The sequence below is a fragment of the Balaenoptera ricei genome, chromosome 1 (genome assembly GCF_028023285.1).
Source record: "Balaenoptera ricei isolate mBalRic1 chromosome 1, mBalRic1.hap2, whole genome shotgun sequence".
Classification (NCBI taxonomy): domain Eukaryota; kingdom Metazoa; phylum Chordata; class Mammalia; order Artiodactyla; family Balaenopteridae; genus Balaenoptera; species Balaenoptera ricei.
The window spans coordinates 22,942,351-22,961,701 of NC_082639.1; the positions used below are offsets into that span (position 1 = coordinate 22,942,351).

The following is a 19,351-nucleotide window of genomic DNA, read 5'->3' on the forward strand; positions in this document are numbered from 1 at the left end:
TGACTATGCCATTTAAGACCATCTAGTTGATGAAGTCTTTTCATACATTTTCTTCAACTGATCACAAAGCGTAAGTTCACATGCCTTTTCCAACTCCTGGGGCCGGATGTCCTCCAGAGTTCAGGCCCGTGTGTTATCTGCACCTCTCCCTGGGGGATGGGCAGCACTCCCATTAGACACACTGTTCCTGAAGCAAAAAGTAGGAATATTCACACTAAGTGGGTTGAACAGTGACCATATAAAAACTTCACTCCAGATTAGGTTTTGCCTCCAAATGAGTTATGAAAAAACAAAACTGCTAGTTTTCAGAGCTTTCTGGATTTTGGAGTGCAGATACGAATTCGGATTTGAATCCAGGTCTTTCAGACTCAGTTCAGGGTACTTTTTACTTATCACTGAGTTTTAAAGTCAGAATGTGTGTTGTCTCCCTACTAGGCTGTAAGCTCACGGACGGCAGAGAACTTTTAGTCTTAACTCAGTGTTCAGCACAGCATCTGGGACCACAACAGTGCTGGAGAACGCTTCTTAAAGAAATTATCCCATTTTCCTCTTTAGTGAGAAAATGTGGTGCAAAAGCAACAGTCAGGGAGCCAGGGGAGGGGCTCATACGCCAGGGACTTAGCTACTGAGGCTGGTACTTGCTCTCCCTGGTCCTGGGCTGTTTAGGAAAATACCCCTGAACGATGGGTGCAAATAAAAACGGAGATTATCCTTACGGGAGTTCAATCTAAGCAAAAACCCATGCCTCTTTTCCTCACAGGAGAGTGCAGATCAAATTTGCAGTACGTTTGTAATTCTTAAAAATCTAGATGACCATGGTCAGGATAAGAATACAGGTAGATCTCAGTTCATAGATGAAGGGTAGAGCATGGATTTGGAGTGAAACAGACAGTCCTGGGTGTGAATCCTACCTCGGTCATTGACCAGCTGGCTGAACCTCACAGTACTCATCTGTGGAATGGGAGAACACTACAAGTCAGCTCATGGATTAGGTGAGTTAATGGACATAAAGCTAGAGTACCTGATACACAGTAGATGCTGAAGAAATGGCAGCTGTTGTCAGAGGTGGGAATATCCAAGGAAACCTTTGAAACAGCTGGCTATACCTCTGAAAAAAATCAATGAATCACTCAGAGGAAGATGGCAACTTTTTGGAAAATTCAAGTAAATTTAACGAAACAAATATTTATCAACAGTCCTACTAAGTGCCAGGGACTGTGCCAAGGGCTTTAAAGATGAAAAAAATAGTATCTCCTGCCCAGGAGATTGATGGCGTGGGGACTCACATGTGGAAACACTGGGAGGGCGCTTGTAGTGCTAAAGCCGACTGAGTGTGTGACCAGCCGGAGGGAGAGCAAAGGGTTACCAAAGGGACTTCGGAAGGCGTGATATCTTAGCTGGAGCTTGAAGGATAAACAGGAGTTTATGGGGTGGACTGAGAGAAAGGAAGGATTTCCTGCCAGAGGGAATGGTAAAGAATCCGACCTGATGGTAGGCCAGGCACAGGTGCAGTCTAGATTGGAGTTGTGGGAATGGAGAGAAGGATCTGATAACCTGGAATCTCTTAAATAAAAAGTGGCATTGATATCACTTGGTGACTGACTCCATGGGGGTGGCTGGGGAGTCTTTGATGGCTGGAGGGCCATCATCATGGCTGATAGCCCAAGTTGCAGGCTTGGGCAACTGAATGTAGAGATAGGAGGAAGGAAGAGCGGCTTGGAGCAGGGAGGAAGGTGTTACATCTGAAGCCCGAAGCAGGTGGCCTGCAGTACGGGATGGAGCAGAGGGTGCTCTGCGCTGGACACACAGAGCTGAGTCAGCTGCGCATAGGTGGAGTCTAGGATGGTAGATAAACTTATTTTGGGTGATCTGGCTGGACAATTAAATGATAACTACTGTTAACAGCTTACCAAGCCCCAGACACGGTGCTTAGCGTTCATATGCAAGACGCTGTTGAGTCCTCAAAATGTCTGGAGGGTGCTATCACCCCAATTTTCAGATGGGAACTGAAGCTCAGAGAAGTTATGTAACGTGCCCAAGGTTAAACTGTTAGTAAGTGGCAAGACTTGATCTTAAGCTTGACTCCAAAGCTCAGACTGTCGAACACTAAGCCGGCATCCCCTACACTGTGTGTGTGGAACCTCTGTCCTGGGAGATATTAATAGGTATTCCCTGGGGTCCAATACTTTTGGGAAACGCTGCCTACTAAACTCCCTTTATAAGATTCAAACTGCACATCAGAGTGATAAAGGCTCTGAGAAGTCCTCCAGTAAAGAAACCCATGTGGCTTCATGTAATCCAGAGTTTCCAGAGTTAACTCAGCTGAGGACACTACCCTCACAGCACACCGAGTACCCCGAACAGCAGTTTGAAAAGTGCTGCACTGGGCTGCAACCTGCTCCCAGTTCTCTTCTTTGTCTTCTGGGAGCCTAGCTGCTCTGCACCAGTTGACATTCACAGAAGTGGGAGGGAAGGGGAGTGGGGCAGGAGACGGAAAGTTGAAGCTGCAGACAGAGGTGGGTGAGGGCGGGGACAGACCTGACACAGGCTGCTTGCCCAGCGGGAGGTGTGTTGGTCCAGCTGCGTCTCACCAGGGAGACCAGCCCCAGCCTGCCCCACGGAATGCCATCAATACCAGACACTGCTGTTCCTGCAGACAGTGCTAACTGCGTCGTCAAGGATACCATTCGGCCGAGACAGGAAGGAAAACCGGGCCGAGTCTGAATTCCAGGAGTTGGACCTCGGGTGTAATGATAGCAATTTCTTCTTTGTTTTTTTTTTGCTTTAAACTCACCAAAGGAACTGGTGGCTGTGTTATGGAGCGCAAAGGAGGCACCCAAACACAGCCTGGCTGGATCTCAAGTCACTTTCCCAAGACTGTTCAGTCCCTTCCCCTGTGAGTAGTGGCGCCACGCGACTCGGAGGGATGCCTCTGCCTTCATTCGACAGATCCCACACTGGATAAGGTCACAATGGCTCCTTTGAGGCAAAGGCTGTACACCTGTGATGCCATATGAACGACAAGGGAGACAAAAGCAGGCAGAAGAAAGAGCCTTTTGAGAGGGGGGAAAAAGAGGCCAGTACTCTGGGGCCTGGCTCAGTTATACTGGCTGTGTAAGGCGGGCATCAGCCAGCTCTGCTAAGATATCTTTCCTGACTTCCGCATTTAATTAGCAACCATTTGTACTTATCTTGCATCTTCCACTCAATCACCTCAAAGTGGTCACTTGTCATTTTGCGCAGGAAGAGTTGTCATGGGCCACAGAGACTTTCTCCTCTGCTCATTACAGAGAGCCAAGAATGTGCGTTCCAACACAGGGCACTGGGGGAAGGTAACTGATGTCTTACGTGGCTCTCCCAGGTCTGTCTGCAGTCCCCATGGTCACAAACAAGCCGCCTTCTGTGATTTAGTGAAGTGCTGGGCGTGCTAGGTACACTGTTCTGGCATTTGATTAATCATTAATAAGCAGGGCACAACTGGGCAACTGTGGAGGAATGAAGTTCTCCAGCTCGGCCCCCAGCAGGGGATGCTGGTGGCCACAGCTGGTGGGGTTCTCAAGGAGTCCTGGGCTCTTTGCCTTTCCTGGGCAAAGCTCACGGGTTCTGTGTTTCTTCGTGGTGTGCGGACACTCCCGCTTGCCTCCCTGCGCCTCTTCCGGGTTCTCTGCCTCCAAGTCATCTTGCCTTCCCACCATTCAGGACTTTTTGTTCTGTAGCACAATCGCTTTGAATGCAAGGGAATCAGAGACAGACGGCAACTTCTGGAAGTTTCTACCCAGGGTTGGCAAAGAAACCCTCTCCCTACCCTCTCAATCTCCTACTTTCCTCAACTAAGATTACCAGAAAGGTTGCAAGCCCCATAATATTCTACATCTCCTAACATCAGGAAACTTGCTTGAAGGGGGCTGTGGAGAGTCTGTTGCTTAGTCTGCTGAGGCCTAACTCTCCTTGCTGCCTCAGAGAGCAAGACTGGGCCACAGCAGGGGGCAGAGGCCCTGCCTGCAGCTGCTTTTCTCTTTGACGGGTAGGATGACGACCGTGCAGCCCCTGCCTGGTGGGCCTCTGACTGTGTAACTAACCAATGGCAAAGGGGGCCCTTGGTGAAATCTTGTGCCCAGGACCCCTTACTTCAAGTCACATCGTTGCTCCCTGGAGCAAACACTGGCGAGCAGGCAGTCCAACGCCTGCTTCAGCTTCACAGACTTGTCGGAGCTAGACAATTGTTGGATCAGAGGACTCAAGCCTCAGAACCATTTCCACGGCTGCAGGATAATGTTGAGAAGGATGCTGAGGCCTCATCTTGTCTTGGCAGGAAAAAGTGTTGTTTGGGGAGAATGAGGCAGAGAGCTGTGTAGGTTTTGAGGTACATAGAAAAGGGAACTGTGAAGATTTGTCACTGGCACAGAAGACAGGGCGGGGGGATGGCACGCATTCCCATGTTTACCACCGCTGACCTTGGCTAACCCCTTTCTTTTATCAAAAAATAAATGAAAAGAAAGGAATAGCACAGGAAACTATATTCAGTATCCTGTAATAAACTATAATGAAAAAGAATATGTATATATAACTGAATCACTTTGCTGTACACCAGAAACTAACACAACATTGTAAATCAACTATACTTCAATAAAAAACACCCCCCCCCAAAACAAAACAAAACAACAACAACAAAAAAAAACTGAAAAGAATGGAGACTGGAGAGATGTCCTCATTCTAACAATGAGTGGCGTGGGTGGGACTAGAAGCCAGGCCGGTGCTCTTGCAGGTGGTCCCCAATGACACCCCTTGAGCCACACATTAGCCTCATGTTATCTTTGCTTTTCCTTCTCTAAAATGAAGACCCTTCCCATGCCATCCAGGGTGGGAAAGACCTGGAATCACGCCAGCGTGCTTGCAGGAGCTGCTGGGAGAGGGCCGGATGGTAAGAACTTCCTCCCAGACACTCTGCACGTTGGGAAACCCCCGTCTACCGTGCAATCCCTCAGAGGTGTGCCGTCAAGTTTCACCCTCAGAGGCAAGAATGAGGAAAAGAGGGTAGAAGGGCTGGGCCCCAAACCCGGCCACGTCATGTGAAGTCCAGAGGGAAGGTAATGTAAAGGTGTCACAGGATGTGAAATCCAGCTTGAGTCTGAATCCTGTGACCTCAGGCTTGTCCCTTCTGAGCCTGTTTCCACAGATTCCTCCCTCAAAGATCACATATGAGGGTGCCCAACAAATATTCCTTAGTCAGACACACCACATTTTCTCTTCCCTCTGGGCTTCTGCCCATGCAGGTTCTTCTACTTTCCCTCCTTGTATATGGCTCACCTGATCTTCTGGGGGACTCAACTTAGACCTCATGTCTTCAGAGAAAGCATTCTGACCACCCCGAGGGGGTAGGGTCGGGTGCTCGTCTTCTGGGTGTCCACAGACTCTAAACATAGATATCATAGCACTTACCCCCTGGACCATCTCCTGGACTACAGTGTGAGCTCCTTGAGGGCAAAGGCCACAGATTATCAATCTCTGCACCTTCAGTACCTAGCGCTTAGTAGGCCCTCAAAGAATAAATGCTAGCTCACATGGTAGGTGCACAATGAGTTCTGTCCTCTCCTCTTTCATTCATGACCACAGAAAATAGCTCCAGGAGACAAACAAGCAAACAAATCCCAGTTCTTAGGGTGCCAAACCAGAATGCTCAATTTTTTTTCAAAGTACTGTAATTCTGGTTTAAAAACCAAGTCACTTGCACAGAGTTTTGGTTTTAAACACTGGCATCAACTGTAAAAAGAAGAAATCCCCTGAGAGTAAACAGTGCCCTACAGTGAGAACTCACCACCTATACAGCCTGGGTCCCCACCACCTGCTCCCCCAAATTCCATCTGGCTAAGACAGAATGGGTATTGGGCCAAAGGTTTCACAGCTTCATTTCATTCTGTGCTAGCAGCAGGCAGGTGAGAAAGACATGATGACTAGGATGCTGTTTTATGAAAGCGTCAGGATCCTGAAAAGGGGACAAGACAGAGGACAGCATTCCTACCATCTTCCCTGGGGGTGGGGAGGGGGCTGCGTTTCCTATGAAGAGCAGAGACTTGGGGTCACCTGAATGACCTAGAATTCCACCTTCTCTTCTGACCTACCTTCTTCCCAGTTTTATACTCCATCTCATGCTCAAAAAACATTTGAGATGACTGTCATTGTTTCTTCAGGCCTATGTCTATATCATGGACCTTTAGTAAAGAAGGGACATCCTAGTTGTATGATCTTGGGCAAGTGACTTTCAAGTGTCTTGAGCCTCAGCTCTCTTATCTGTAAAATGGTGATAGCAATGAGCAAACTGGGTTACTGTGATTTTTATTTATTTTTTTAATTTAATTTTTAAAAATAAATTTATTTATTCTATTTATTTATTTTTGGCTGCGTTGGGTCTTCGTTGCTGCGCGCGGGCTTCCTCTACTTGCAGTGAGCGGGGGCTACTCTTCGTTGTGGTGCGTGGGCTTCTCTTGTTGCGGAGCACAGGCTCTAGGTGCACGGGCTTCAGTAGTTGTGGCTCACGGGCTCAGTAGTTGTGGCGCATGGGCTTAGTTGCTCTGTGGCATGTGGGATCTTCCCAGATCAGGGCTTGAACCCGTGTCCTCTGCATTGGCAGGTGGATTCTTAACCACTGCGCCACCAGGGAAGTCCCTACTGTGATTTTTAAAATCCATAATATACGTGGAGAACTTAGCCCAATGCCTGCTGCATGGTAGGTACACAATAAATGAGAGCTGTTTTTACCACAAGATCCAGAGAACATCAAGTTCTAAAATGGGACTTCCAGGAACAAAAGGAAAGAGGACATTGGAGTTTCTGGGAATTATGTGATAGAGAATCCAGAACTCTGCATGAGGGATGATGGTCATGGGGACCTCTGATATTTCTGGAATGTTTGTAATTCTCCCATCTTTGTAATTTTCTCCTGCAGTCTTGCTTCATTTAGGTCAGCAGTTCAATTCTTTACATGAAAAAGGCCCAAGTGCTTATTTAGGGGATTCAGTTTGGGCATAAAAGAAAGAAACTCTAAGAGACCAAAGGAAAAGGCCTTAGTAGAGAACAGCTGGAATGTTTGGGGCCAAGAGGAATGAAGAGAGGGACATTCAGAATGTTGACACAAGAACAGGAGGCCCCTGGAGGCCTCATTCTGAGGAGTTCTGCAACCTCTCAGATCTGAGCAGACTCTTCCTCCTTCCCTCCCTGCTGTTCCCAGAGCTCCGCCCACAGTGCAAGTATCGCAAACCACAGCAGGTCGGGGAATACTCTGCTCCGACTCTGCTCAGACACCACGACCCCACCTGGTGTAACCTGACACATCCAGTCACCAGGATGTTTAAAGGACACCTGATTCTTTCTGTGACAGCGTGGTTACCCTAAACCACCTAAGACGTGACTACAAAGAAGAGAATCCCAGCCTCTGGCCTCAGTCCATACACGAACAAGTCAGGTCACCTGAATCTGGGTCAGGAGGGAAAGCTGCCCTTCAGGGGCAGAGAGAATTACTGCGTGCCTGACAATCCATATCCACAGGGCAATGGTTTTCAACCCTGGCCTAGGCACCAGTCACTTGGAGAGCTTTAAAAACTCAGATGTTTAGGGCTGTTCTAGACCCACTAAGTACCTAGGGAGTGGCACCTGGGAATACATAGTTTCCATAAGTGCCACAGGTGACTGAGATGTGAGGCCAAGCTTGAATACAATGCTTCGTGGAAGTATCACGTCTTGAACTTCCTGGAAATTATCAGGGTTCCACACAAGGAGACAAGTTGTCTTTTTTTCCTAAGTGGCATCTGCAACCAGACCGGTCTGTTCTAGCTTCCCTGACTCTCCAAGGGGAGGGAATCAATCAGGAGGCAGCTGCACTCAGCTGCCTAACCTTCCCATGCCTTTTCTCAGGGTCCCTGCACATTGGAGATGCCTTCCTCATCACCACAGAACTCAATAAAAGGTGCACTTATTACAGAAATTAGATTCAGATTCAACTAATGTTTTTGCAGCTCCTATTTTGTGGCAGGTCCTGCACCAGACGCATAAATTGCAAGCCTGTGAGAGAGGCACTACATCGTTCCTGTTTGGGGTGCACTCCTGGAAAAAGAGTGTTCATCAGAGCTTTACCAACTCATTACAGCAATCCTCAGGGAGATGTCTTCCCAACATGGTGATTTATTACCTATGATCAACATACAAATTGGGGTTTATTGACTGACGGTGTCTTCTCAACATTCTTTTCAATTGCTCTAATGGTGGATGTGGCTAGGCTGAGTGCATGACCATGAAATTATCTGAGGCTTAAACCCTTCGGCTGTCAAAACATCTTGCTTGTATTTTTTTTTTTTAAGTAAAAATATGGAATACTTCACAAATTTGCACATCATCCTTGCACAGGGACCATGCCAATCTCTGTATCGTTCCAATTTTAGTATACGTGCTGCTGAAGCCAGCACTCTAGCCTGTATTTTTTTAAAAAATAAATTTATTTATTTATTTATTTTTGGCTGTGTTGGGTCTTCTTTGCTGTGTGCGGGCTCCTCATTGTGGTGGCTTCTCTTGTTGCAGAGCACGGGCTTCAGTAGTTGTGGCACGTGGGCTCAGTAGTTGTGGTGCACGGGCTCTAGAATGCAGGCTCAGTAGTTGTGGCACACGGGCTTAGTTGCTCCGCGGCATGTGGGATCTGCCCGGACCAGGGCTCAAACCTGTGTCCCCTGCATTTGCAGGCGGATTCTTAACCACTGCGCCACTAGGGAAGCCCTCTAGCCTGTATTTTAATCATGAAAATAATTCCTTGTCGGCCTGACCTTTGGAAAACAATCAAACCATTTGCTGGGAATCAAAGAGTTGGAAATAAGGGATTGCAGGAGAGTATGCAGGTGTTTTTTGGTGACGAGCATTCCTTTTATTGCAGCTGATTAGCACTATGAGCTATGACTACATTGTCTCCATTTTTAAATGTGATGAAACCGAGGCTTAGAGAATCTCAGTAACTTGCCAAACACACACAGCTAGGACAGGGAGGCAAGGATTTGACCCCAGGTCTTCTGATTCCAGACCCACCATGCTTTTGCCCTAGCGCCACTAGTGACCCTACTAGCTTTTGAATGACTATAATCACTTATGTGCAGATTTCTAATCGTTGAAAATTCACATACTGTTTTTATGAGCCACATGTGAAAATCATGGGTTAAGATCCAACAGAATTTTAGGACATAATCATAAAAGTAACAAGGGCCGAGTGACTTGTCCAAGATCAAACAGCTACTAAGAGGCTGAGCCTGTATTTGACCTTAGGTCTGTATGGCTCCAAAACAGGATCTCTTTTTAACTAAAGGCACATACACAGCGCAGTGGAGAGGAAATCACACGGGACAGGACTCAGAAGCCACGGATCCCTGTCTCTGTCCCAATCTTCATTAGCTATATCACTTTGGACAAGTCCCCTGCCTTCTGTAAAATGGAAACAATGATCTCTGACCTACTTTCTGAGATGTGAAGATCCAAATGGACGAAAAAGTATTCTGAAAATTCCTTCCATAATATAATACAGCGTAGGAACTCACGTAGGCCAGTCAGACAGACCTGGGTTCAAAAATTCCGACTCTGCCACTTACTGGCTTGTGTGACCTTGGACAAGTGATTTTACTTCCCATGCTTCCATTTTCTCATCTGCAAAACGGGGCTAAATCAAGTACCTCCTCCAAAAGGTTGTTGTGACGATTAAATGAGAGCATCCATTTACACAGGGATTGCCCGACACACAGTACAGGATCAATGAACGTCAGCCATTACTACAATTATAACTGTGCCTCTCGGGTTTTCAACTTCCAAGCACCGACTTTCTGAGCTACCACACACGCCCTGGCTACAGTTTCGGTCCTATTATTCGCTGCCTTCCTCCTCGGGACTTGTCCCTCCCTTTCCAGTCCCCATTTTCCACAGCCCATCTTAAAACCCTCCAGGAACCCGAGCTCCCTTGCCCCATTTCGGCGCGGTGTCTTACTCGACGACCTTGGCTGGGTCCCCGTGGTGCTCATAGACCAGCGCCCGGACCCGGGAGGGCTCGGCAGATGCGGAGAAGGCGGCGGCAGCAGGCCGGCGGCGGCGGGACGCGGGGAACAGCCGCCGCCGTAGCTGAGCCGGGATTCGCGCCCCGAGCGCCCCGCAGACCCACATGCTCCCTCCGGTTAACTCAGAGCCGGACGCTGAGAGATACGTCATCTTCCAGCGACCTCGCGCCTGCGCCCCGCCCCGTCGCGTGACCACGCCCTTTGCTACGTTTAGAAGGCCGTCTCCTTCCTCCGCGGTCCGCGCGGTGGCGCTTGTTGAGACGGACTGAGGAGTGAGGCCTGGTCGTTGGAGGGACTTAAGGGAGTCTCGGAGATTCTGAGCCTGCCAGAGTTGAACTCCTAACTAGGAGCATCTGAGACTGGCATAAGGCTGTGTCTATGGTCTGCGATTTGGTGTTTGACTTGGGGGGGGGAAGACATTTCACCTTCTCTGGCCTCAGTTTCTCCTCCTCCCCACCATTTGAGTGTTCACTCTGCCAGGCCCTTTAAGGCATTATCTCATTTAATCCCCGCTGTCTTCTGCTAGCATAGGGTGGCAAAGCTTACTTCCCTACACCAAGTAGAGTAGATGTAAACTGATGTAGAGGCAAGAGTACTGGGTTTGGTGTTTGAAGATTTAGGTTCACATCCTAGACCCTCCACTTCTTAGCTTGGCCATCTTGGGCAAGTGACTGAAACTGTGAGTCAGCTTTCTCATCGGAGCTAATATACTTCCTTCAAGATTGTTGTAAGGATTGGATAGAACAACAGAATAATGTTGTCGTGGACCGGATAGCACATTGTAAAATGCCAAGTGTGCTCAGATTACAATGGAGGAATCATAAGAAGGAGAGCCCCCTCTCAGAATGCTCAGGGTGCAGTAGCATTGAATGGGACAATGGGTAACAAGGTGTAGCCCAGGAAAGATGCCAGATCATATTATTAGTGGAAGGAAGACATGAGCGTAACTAACACCCTAGTTGAATATTAGGACATGACAGAGGGTACTGCTGGAGTCTGAAGGAGAGAGGTGTTTTGGGATTGGGGTGGGGGTGGGCGCCTTTGCAGGGAGTGCTCTTGGAGCCGGTCCTGTGACTCAAAATCTTCAATATGCATGAAACTCACCTGAGGTCTCATCTCAGACCTACTGAGTTAGAATCTTGGGGAAGGGTCCAGGAATCTACATTCCTTAGAAGCTCTCAAGAATATTCTGATGGAGGTGGCCTGGGGAACAAACTTGAGAAACACTGAACCAGGACTTCAAAGGATAAGGAAGAATTCCTTTCATTGGATTTTATTGACCCCAAACTTGCCAACTTAGAGCCTTTCCTCTGAGGAAGAAAAGAAAATGTCATGATGAAGAGTGCACGTGCTGCATTCTAGCAAACTTGGCTTTGAGTCCTGGCTCTGCCACTGGACTTGGACAAGTCCATTTGATCTTGGACAAGTCACCTGGCCTCTCTGTGTCTCCACTTCCTTACCTGTAAAAGGAAGGAAATAATAGTATCTGATTCAAGGCTGTTGTGAGATATTATTCACTTGAAGCATTTAGCACAATGTTTGGCACATGAAAGTATTTGATAAATGTTCCTGGGGGTTATTGTAAAGATTAAATGAGAAACATCATATGTAAAACATCTAGACTGGCTCATAGTACATGCTTAAAACGTGTTTGTACTTAGTTTTATTATTAGAGAAAGTTGGTGTGCCATGGTGGGAGAAAGACTTGGTCCCGCAATACACACACACACACACACGAATACCCAGTCTTGCCTATCTTCTATTTTCACAGTGACCCACAGTTCTACTTCTGTTGGAAGACTCCCTAGGTGACATTGAGCTGTTGACATTATCTTCTATACTAAATCGTTTCCTCTGCATTTCCTGGGCATCTTAGCCAGGAAGTGTGGAGAATTACCCAGCAGGTCTTCCTCTTTGGGGGCTGGACTTAGTCCCCTGTCCATCCTGATAGGCCTCACTTTTGGCCCAGGACATCAGGTCGAACTGTGTCAACAACCTTCTTCCTGAGATTCTCTCCCTTCTTTTTCCCTCCCCACTTTCTTCTTTCTCAGGCCTCCAGAATGACTTTTTTTTTTTCCTAAGAGAAAGACCAGATTTTGTCTTTCCCTTGCTTAAAGTCCTTCCATGATTCCTCAATACTCAGGGAGAACCATAAACTACAGTTCTTTGTAGAACACTGTGAACTGTTGATATATTAAACTTGTAAATAAAATTATGATTCTATGCTAATTCTAACATTCTCTCACACTACTAACACATTCTAAATTCTACAGAAAAATATATGGAGGAAAAAACACCTTAAAATGACAACAAAAACTTTCTACTCGTTGTAATTAATCTACCTTCTTGCAAATTAGAAAAATATGGCTGTGGTTTTAATTCAACAGTAGGATGCCTCAGCTTGGCTTGAGGAACACCAGGGTTTTCTCAGGGGCACAGTTTGAGAACCACTGATTGAAGGGTTCAGGTCCAATTGTCCTGGCCTTGCATTTAAGACCCTTTGTACCCCAACTTCCACACTGTCTTTATCTCCTGCTATTGGACAATGTAGAGACTATGATGCAACCATACCTGACACCCACCTTTCCCAGTACTTCCATGTCTGTGCCTTTATTCAGTCTGCTCCTTCTGCCTGAAATGCTCTTCCCTGCCTTGCCTGTCTAGGAAACTCCAGGTTCAGATATCCCTTCTTTGATGTTGTTTTCCACCCCCTAGGCTGAGTTAACCCCTGCTGCCTTTGTGTTTTCTTTGGACTGGTGTTATGACCTTTAGGACATAGTCTCTTATTTATTTATGTGCCATTTCCCCCTCCAGGCAAGAGTGGGGCCATGTTTAGCGCATCTCCATGACACCAGCACCCAATATGGGGCCTGGCACAGGGTAGGTGCCATGAATATTCCATGAGTTGAAAGTGATTGAGTTTCGTCATGGCCTGGCCCTGTCTGTGGTACCATCTCCTTTTCCCTAAATTTGAGCCAGTGACTCCAGGCCAAGACTTTCTGTTTCCCTTCCTTCTTCTCTCAAGGATTATAGAAGCTTGTGGTCTTTTTCAAGTGGAGCAGAATGTTCTCTTTTCATCTGTCCATCTGTTACTTGTGTTCTTTTTCTCCCTCCATCACAGTCTCTGCCCATAGTCTTCCCCTGCACAAAGAGCAGAGGGCTGTGGAATCAGTCTGATCTAGGTCTGAGCTCTGGGCCCACCATTTACTAGCTGTGTGACCTTGGGGAAATGCCTTATGCTTTCTGAGCCTCAGTTTCCACATCCCCCCAAATAGGACCAATGGTAAACTCCTGCCATGAGGCTCCTGCAAGAGTCCTCTGGAAACAGCAGCGTCCTTGGTTGTTTCTTCTTTTCATCAGATGTTTCTCCTTGAGTTTCCTTTTCTGGATGATCCTTTCTGTCTCTTGTCTGCATGTTTGCTATTGGTCTCTCCCCCTAAAATGTAGGCTTCATGAAGGCAAGAACCATGTCCACATTCGTTCATTTATCCAATCATCCATTCAATATTTATTGAGTGCTGACTACATGCCAGATACCAAGCAGTGGGATATAAGACAGATTCCTTGCCCTTAGGGGGCTCATGTTCTAGAGGTGCAGACACATAATGAATATGTCATATAGCAGGTGCTCTGTTTAAAACTACAATAATTCCCTTCCCCCTTACTGTTTCTCTCCCCCATTTCTCTAGTATATTACTGTCTCACATACCAGAGAATTTGCTTTTTTTGGTTGTTTATTGTTCTTGTCTTTCCATTGGAATATAAGGTCCGTGAGGGTAGGGATTTTTGTCTGTTTTATGTCTCCACTTCGGCTTAGAGTAAGTGTTGAACAGATGAATCAATATCCAGTGTTCGTTGATTTGTTCCAGATGGAAGACAGGTCTCAGCTTCTATTCAATTCAAGCCGGATGGCCTTGATTCAAATCTTGGTGCTGCTGCATACTATGCATAACCTTGGAAAAGCCACTTTCTTTCTCTGTACCTTAATTTTCTCAACTGCGTAATGAGAATGATAGTGGTGGGGATTAAATGAGTCTATGTGGGTGAAGCACATAGAAGGTGCCTGGTCTTATATACTAATGGACAACTAGTTTGTGGTCATTGTACAAGAGCTTATACTGGGCAGATGCCCAAATGGACTTAAGCTGTGTATCCAGGGGATAGACTAGAATCAGTGAGAGTGAGTGAGGGGGGCAGATTTCACGGCATAAAGAGAAAGAACTTTTTAAAAGCCAGCATTGCAAGGAGAAATAGCTGAATCCACTATTACAGTTGGAGACTTCAACATCTCTCTGTCAGAAATGAACATACGACTTCCCTGGTGGCACAGTGGTTGAGAATCCACCTGCTGATGCAGGGGACACAGGTTTGAGCCCTGGTCTGGGAGGATCCCACGTGCCGTGGAGCAGCTAAGCCCATGCGCCACAACTACTGAGCCTGTGCTCTAGAGCCCATGAGCCACAACTACTGAAGCCCACATGCCACAACTACCGAAGCCTACATGCCACAACTACTGAAGCCTGCACGCCTAGAGCCCATGCTCCGCAACAAGAGAAGCCACTGCAAGGAGAAGCCCATGCACTGCAACGAAGAGTAGCCCCTGCTCGCCGCAACTAGAGAAAGCCCATGCACAGCAACGAAGACCCAACGCAGCCAAAAATAAATAAGTAAATAAATAAATAAAAAAAAGAAATGAACATATCCAGCAGGCAGAAAATCAGAAAGGACATAGTTGAACTCCACAACACCATCAATCAACTAAATATAGAGGTCATCTAAAGACTACTTCATCCAACAACAGCAGAATACACATTCTTCCCAAGATCACATGGAGTTTTCACCAAGATAGACCACCTACTGGGCCATAAAACACACCTTAACAAATTTAAAAGAAAAGAATCATACAGTGATTGCTCTCAGACCATAGTGGAATTAACTAGAATTCAATAACAGAAAGAGAGTTGAAAAATCCCCAAATACTTGGAGATTATTAACACACTTCTAAATAACACATGGGTCAAAGGAGAAATCTCAAGAGGAATTTTAAAATTTCAAACTAAATGAAAACACAACTTATCAAAATTTGGGGGATGTGGGGAAAGCAGTGCCCAGAGGGAAATTTATAGCACTGAATGCATATATGAGAAAAGAAGAAAGATCTGCAATTGATCGTCTAAACTTCTGCCTTAGGAAACTAGAAAAACAAGAGCAAATTGAATGCCAAGGAAGCAGGAAAATAACAAAGATTAGAGCTGAAATCAGTGAAATGGAAAATGGGAAATCAATAGAGAAAAATCAGCCAAACCAGAAGCTGGTTCTTTGAAAAGATCAATACATCGATAAGCCTCTAGCCAGACCAAGAAAAGAAGAGAGAGGACACAAATTACTAATATCAGAAATGAAAGGGGGGACATCACTACGGATCCCATGGACTTTAAAAGGATGGTAAAGGAATACTATGAACGACGTTAAAAGCTAGCTTTCCCAAAGACCCCACCACCCGCTTTTGGTAGGTGATGAGCTCCCTGTCCTTGGAGGTATGTATGGATGCGCATTTGACGGGATCTAGGTAGAGGGGATTCAAGCGTTGGATGGGACTGAGAGGCCGGGTGTCCCTGGTCTCTGTCCTGGAGAGCTGTGTGGGAGCTAGGCGCGGGCAGTGAGCAGAGGCGTGGACCTGCTCACCTAAGAATGTCGGTGCCCGGTGGGTGCAGAGGCTGGTGGGCATCCGGGCCCAGCCCGGGATCTCCAGGGGGTCCGGGAGTGGGGGAGGGGCGCGTGAGGGCCGCGGGCGACCGAACCCGGCAGCGGCTCGCGCGGCTGCCAGCAGGGGGCGCCTCGAGACCGAGGAACGCGCGGCCGAGCCTGACGTCAGCGCCCCGCTTGCTTGGGCTCCCGCTCTGGACTCGGCGCCAGTCCCGCTCCGCGCCGCGCCGCTTCGCTCCGGCTCTGGCTCGCCTCGGGCCCGGCTCGGGCTCCGGCGGCTGCGCCCCCCGCGCCGGGCCCCCGGGGCAGGCTGCGGCGCACCATGGCCCGCGCCCAGGCTCTCGTCCTGGCGCTCACCTTCCAGCTCTGCGCGCCCGAGACCGAGACTCCGGCAGGTAAGCGCGAGTCGGTCGGACCCAGCTTGCCCCGCGGAGCCCCCGGCGCCCGTGGCGTAGCTCGAAAGAAAGTGGGAGTGTTGGGTGACCGGACGTTGCGAGCCTGCTCCCTGTGTGTCTGAGTGTTGGATGTGCGATCGTGTGCTCAGGTTGTTGTGTGCCTGCGAATGGTGTGTGTCCTGAGTTACGTGCAAGAAGAGGTGCTGTGTGTGTTGTGTGTCCACAAGTATGTTGGGGTGAATGTTGTGTGCATCGAGGCATGGGGTGTGCGCTCTTGTGTCTCTGCCACTGTGTAGTGTGTGTGGGGCCAAGTAGGATTGTGTGCCTGTTGTTTGTACATTTGAGTTTGGTTGTGTGGCAGGAGTTGTGTCTGCTAATGTGTTGCATTTGTGGGCATTTTGTGTGCCCTAGCCCGGAGTGTTGTTTGTTGTGTGTCCGAGGATGGCTCGCGTGTTTGTGTTCTGCGTGTGGCGAAGAGTGCTCTGTGGATTCTGCCCGCGTGCGGAGCAGGGAACGCGTGTGCGGTGTGTGTGCTTGTGAGATCCGTGTACGTGTGTGAAGGCGTGGGAACGGGTCCGGAACGTGTGTGTCCGTGCGCCGTGTGCGCAATGTGTACGTGTGGGAGTGTCTGGGGTTGGTGGTGTGCGCCGCCGGGGGGCTGCGCGGGTCCGAGTGAATGCCAAGTGTGCCGGGAATGCGTGTGTAGGAGCGTGTCTGGAACGGATGTGAGTGTGTTCGTGCGTGCTGGCTGCGTGTCCGGGAATGTTGCGAGTGTGGTGCGCGCCTGGGCCGTGGCTGAGCATGTGCCCGGGGCCCGGGGCCGCCCGAGGGGGCGGTGGCAGGGTGTGTGTGTGTATGTGTGTGTGTCCCTCGGGTGTGCGTGTGGGGCGCGCGGGCCCGGAACAAGTTGTCGTGGCGGCGCCCCCTCCCTTCTCCTCCCTTCCCCGCCCGGGTCGGGCCGGGCCTGAGGCTCGCCAGGGAGGGATGGGGGCCCGGCGGCCGCTGACTCCGACATTTCGGGCTGTTTGTTGTTTCGCAAGTTCGGCGCGGCGCTGGCTGGCGGCAGAGCCGAGGCGGCGCCGGGGCTGCGGGGCGCCCGGGCCGGGGCCGGGGAGGGTCGGGCGCGGGGGTGGGGGGCGGACGCGGGGGCCCGCGGGGCGCGCCGAGGCCGGCGGGAGGGGAAGGCCGGGCGGCCGGGCGCTCCTGCGGGGGCCGGGCCGTGGCTGCTCCAGGGCAGCGGGGCGGGGGTGAGTCCGGGCGGGCCGGGCCTGGCTCTGGGCGGCCGGACGGCGCCCCCTCCCGTTGCGCGCTGGGGGCGCCGCGAACGCAGGGGTCTCCCGGGACACCCCCTCAGTCGACTCCGCAACTTTGTGCGGCCTCCCCGCCGGCCGGGACGGCCGTGAGTGAGTGTACGTGTGTGAGCGTGTGTCTCCGTGCTTCTGTGTGCTGTATGACCGCGCTGTCTCTGGGTGTGTTTTGGAGTCTGGAGTCTTTTGGGGTGTGTTGTGTGTGTGTGTGTGTGTAGCGTTTCTGAATGTGTGTATCTAAAGCTGTGTACCCGTGTGGGCTGTGGACCGTGTGTGGTCTGTGTGTGTGTTGGTGTGTCTGTCCACCCCCTTCCCAACCCCCCATCCTACCCTGAGGCCTGGGATCCCAGACTGCGGCCCTCTCCTGCGGAGTTGCGCCCGATGCCTCCCCTGGGGCGGCGGTGGCCGGTCCCTTACCGGTGGCGGCCTCAGCATCCCTACCCCCTCCAGTTGGGCGGCTTCAGCCTGGTACCCGGGGCGCTGAGTAACGGGGAGACGCCCCAGACGGATACCCGAGCCAAGACACAGGCAGAAGCACGTCGGCCCCAGAGACTCCTTCAGGCCGCCGGTCTCCGTGAACTGGCCTCTCCCGATAGCGTTCGCTGCCCCGCTGCTCCCTCCGGCCCCTCGGGCGGAGCTCCCTGGGCACCTGCAGCCGCTCCGGCCACGGGCTCTCAGCTCGGCCGGGCCCCCCGGCCCCAGGCCATCGTGCACAGCTTTAGCTTTGACCGCTCGGTGCCCGAGAGGACGCCTAAGGCGACCTCCCTCCTTATCCTCCCCCAACCCCTCCCCCTGTCCTGCAGCAACTTTGTCCCCCTCCCCCACCCTGAGATCAAACCAAGGGTACATGCTCCCCCATCCCTGCCACCATCATCTTGATTCCAAGAACCCTCAGGTGCCCCAGCTCCTGCCAGTAGGGGAGACTGTCAAGGACTGAGGTTTGGGAGTGAGATCTTGAGTGGGTTACTTACATTCTTGGGGCCGCCCTTTCCTCATCTGCCCCATGGGCTTCATAATGAAGGTGTATGGTACTTGGTAGATTGTAAACTAAAGCTCTGTTTGTGAGTGCCAGGGAACAAAAGATGGTTTTGAGGACTGCTACAGAGCCAGAGACTGTGATTTGAAGCCAGGAGGACCTGGGTTCAAATCTGTCTCTGCCACATGCTGTCCCTGTGACCTTGGGCAAGTCACTTCACTTCTACAGTTCCTGGCACCTGTAGCTATTACTGTTGAGCTTAATTCAGAAGCCCTTAGGAGAAGGGGTGTGATGTCCCCTTGTCCCCAAGTTGGTTAGAGTCAGCCCAGCTCCCTGAAGGCCTCCTGAGTCTCCCTCCCCCAAAGGGTGGGTGGTGATGTCTCTGAGCCGTGCAAATCTGGCAGTAATTTATTCTGCTGTGTTCTAGCTCATTTTGTCCTTTTGGTTGCTGGAGTTGTGGACAGCAGGAATGAGGGAGAGGCTGCCCAGTGGTTTCAGATTGGGCAATAAAGGCTTGTCTGGGCAGCTGGCCTTTCTCCCTGGGGGTGGGGGAGGGACTCAGCAGGAAGATGTGCGAGTGGCCAGAGTTGGGGGAGGTGCTGAGCTCCTGGACGGCCTCCCTCCTAGCTCTGGTGTCAGGGGAAATCCAGGGTGGACACCCTGCTTGCTCCAGGCATGCCGCCATCCTTCCATGCCTTCATCAACTAAGCTAGAATGGGGTGGGTGGTGGCTTTTCATGCAGGGCTGGGTTAGCTAGAGTTGCTGGGGTACCTTGTGCCCTCCTTCCTCTTTTAACCCTCTCCCTCCTCCAAGCTGCTCTCCCTGCATCCTGATGCATCCTACCTTTATGCCATCTCAGGGTCTCTCTCATCTGTCCCCTTCTCTCCGTCCTCA

General features: G+C 50.0%; 2 protein-coding genes and 1 non-coding gene across 6 annotated transcripts in view; 1 reads left to right on the forward strand and 2 right to left on the reverse strand.

The window, feature by feature from the left end:
* MECR (mitochondrial trans-2-enoyl-CoA reductase) overlaps positions 1–10,224 on the reverse strand; it is a 29,623-nt gene extending 19,399 nt beyond the window's left edge. The window contains exons 1-2 of one of the 3 annotated variants that reach the window (XM_059917291.1): positions 10,007–10,064; positions 1,022–1,108 (exon numbers count right to left, since the gene is read on the reverse strand). Coding sequence is in view for 2 of the 3 variants with exons in the window: in XM_059917277.1 (XP_059773260.1) it covers positions 10,007–10,224 (218 nt within the window). In the remaining variant the exon portion in view is untranslated. Of the gene's footprint in view, positions 1–1,021; positions 1,109–10,006 lie in introns of all 3 variants that reach the window. The other 2 variants (XM_059917277.1, XM_059917283.1) reach the window with 2 other exon arrangements.
* LOC132354590 (U6 spliceosomal RNA) lies at positions 8,353–8,456 on the reverse strand. Its single transcript, XR_009499341.1, has one exon. It is a non-coding gene; the product is annotated as a U6 spliceosomal RNA (small nuclear RNA).
* A 5,810-nt stretch (positions 10,225–16,034) lies between the features above and the next one.
* Positions 16,035–19,351, forward strand: part of PTPRU (protein tyrosine phosphatase receptor type U) — an 83,830-nt gene continuing 80,513 nt past the window's right edge. For both annotated transcript variants that reach the window (XM_059917306.1, XM_059917317.1), the window contains exon 1: positions 16,035–16,174. In XM_059917306.1, the coding sequence (XP_059773289.1) occupies positions 16,102–16,174 (73 nt within the window). In that variant the 5' untranslated portion in view covers positions 16,035–16,101. The remainder of the gene's footprint in view (positions 16,175–19,351) is intronic.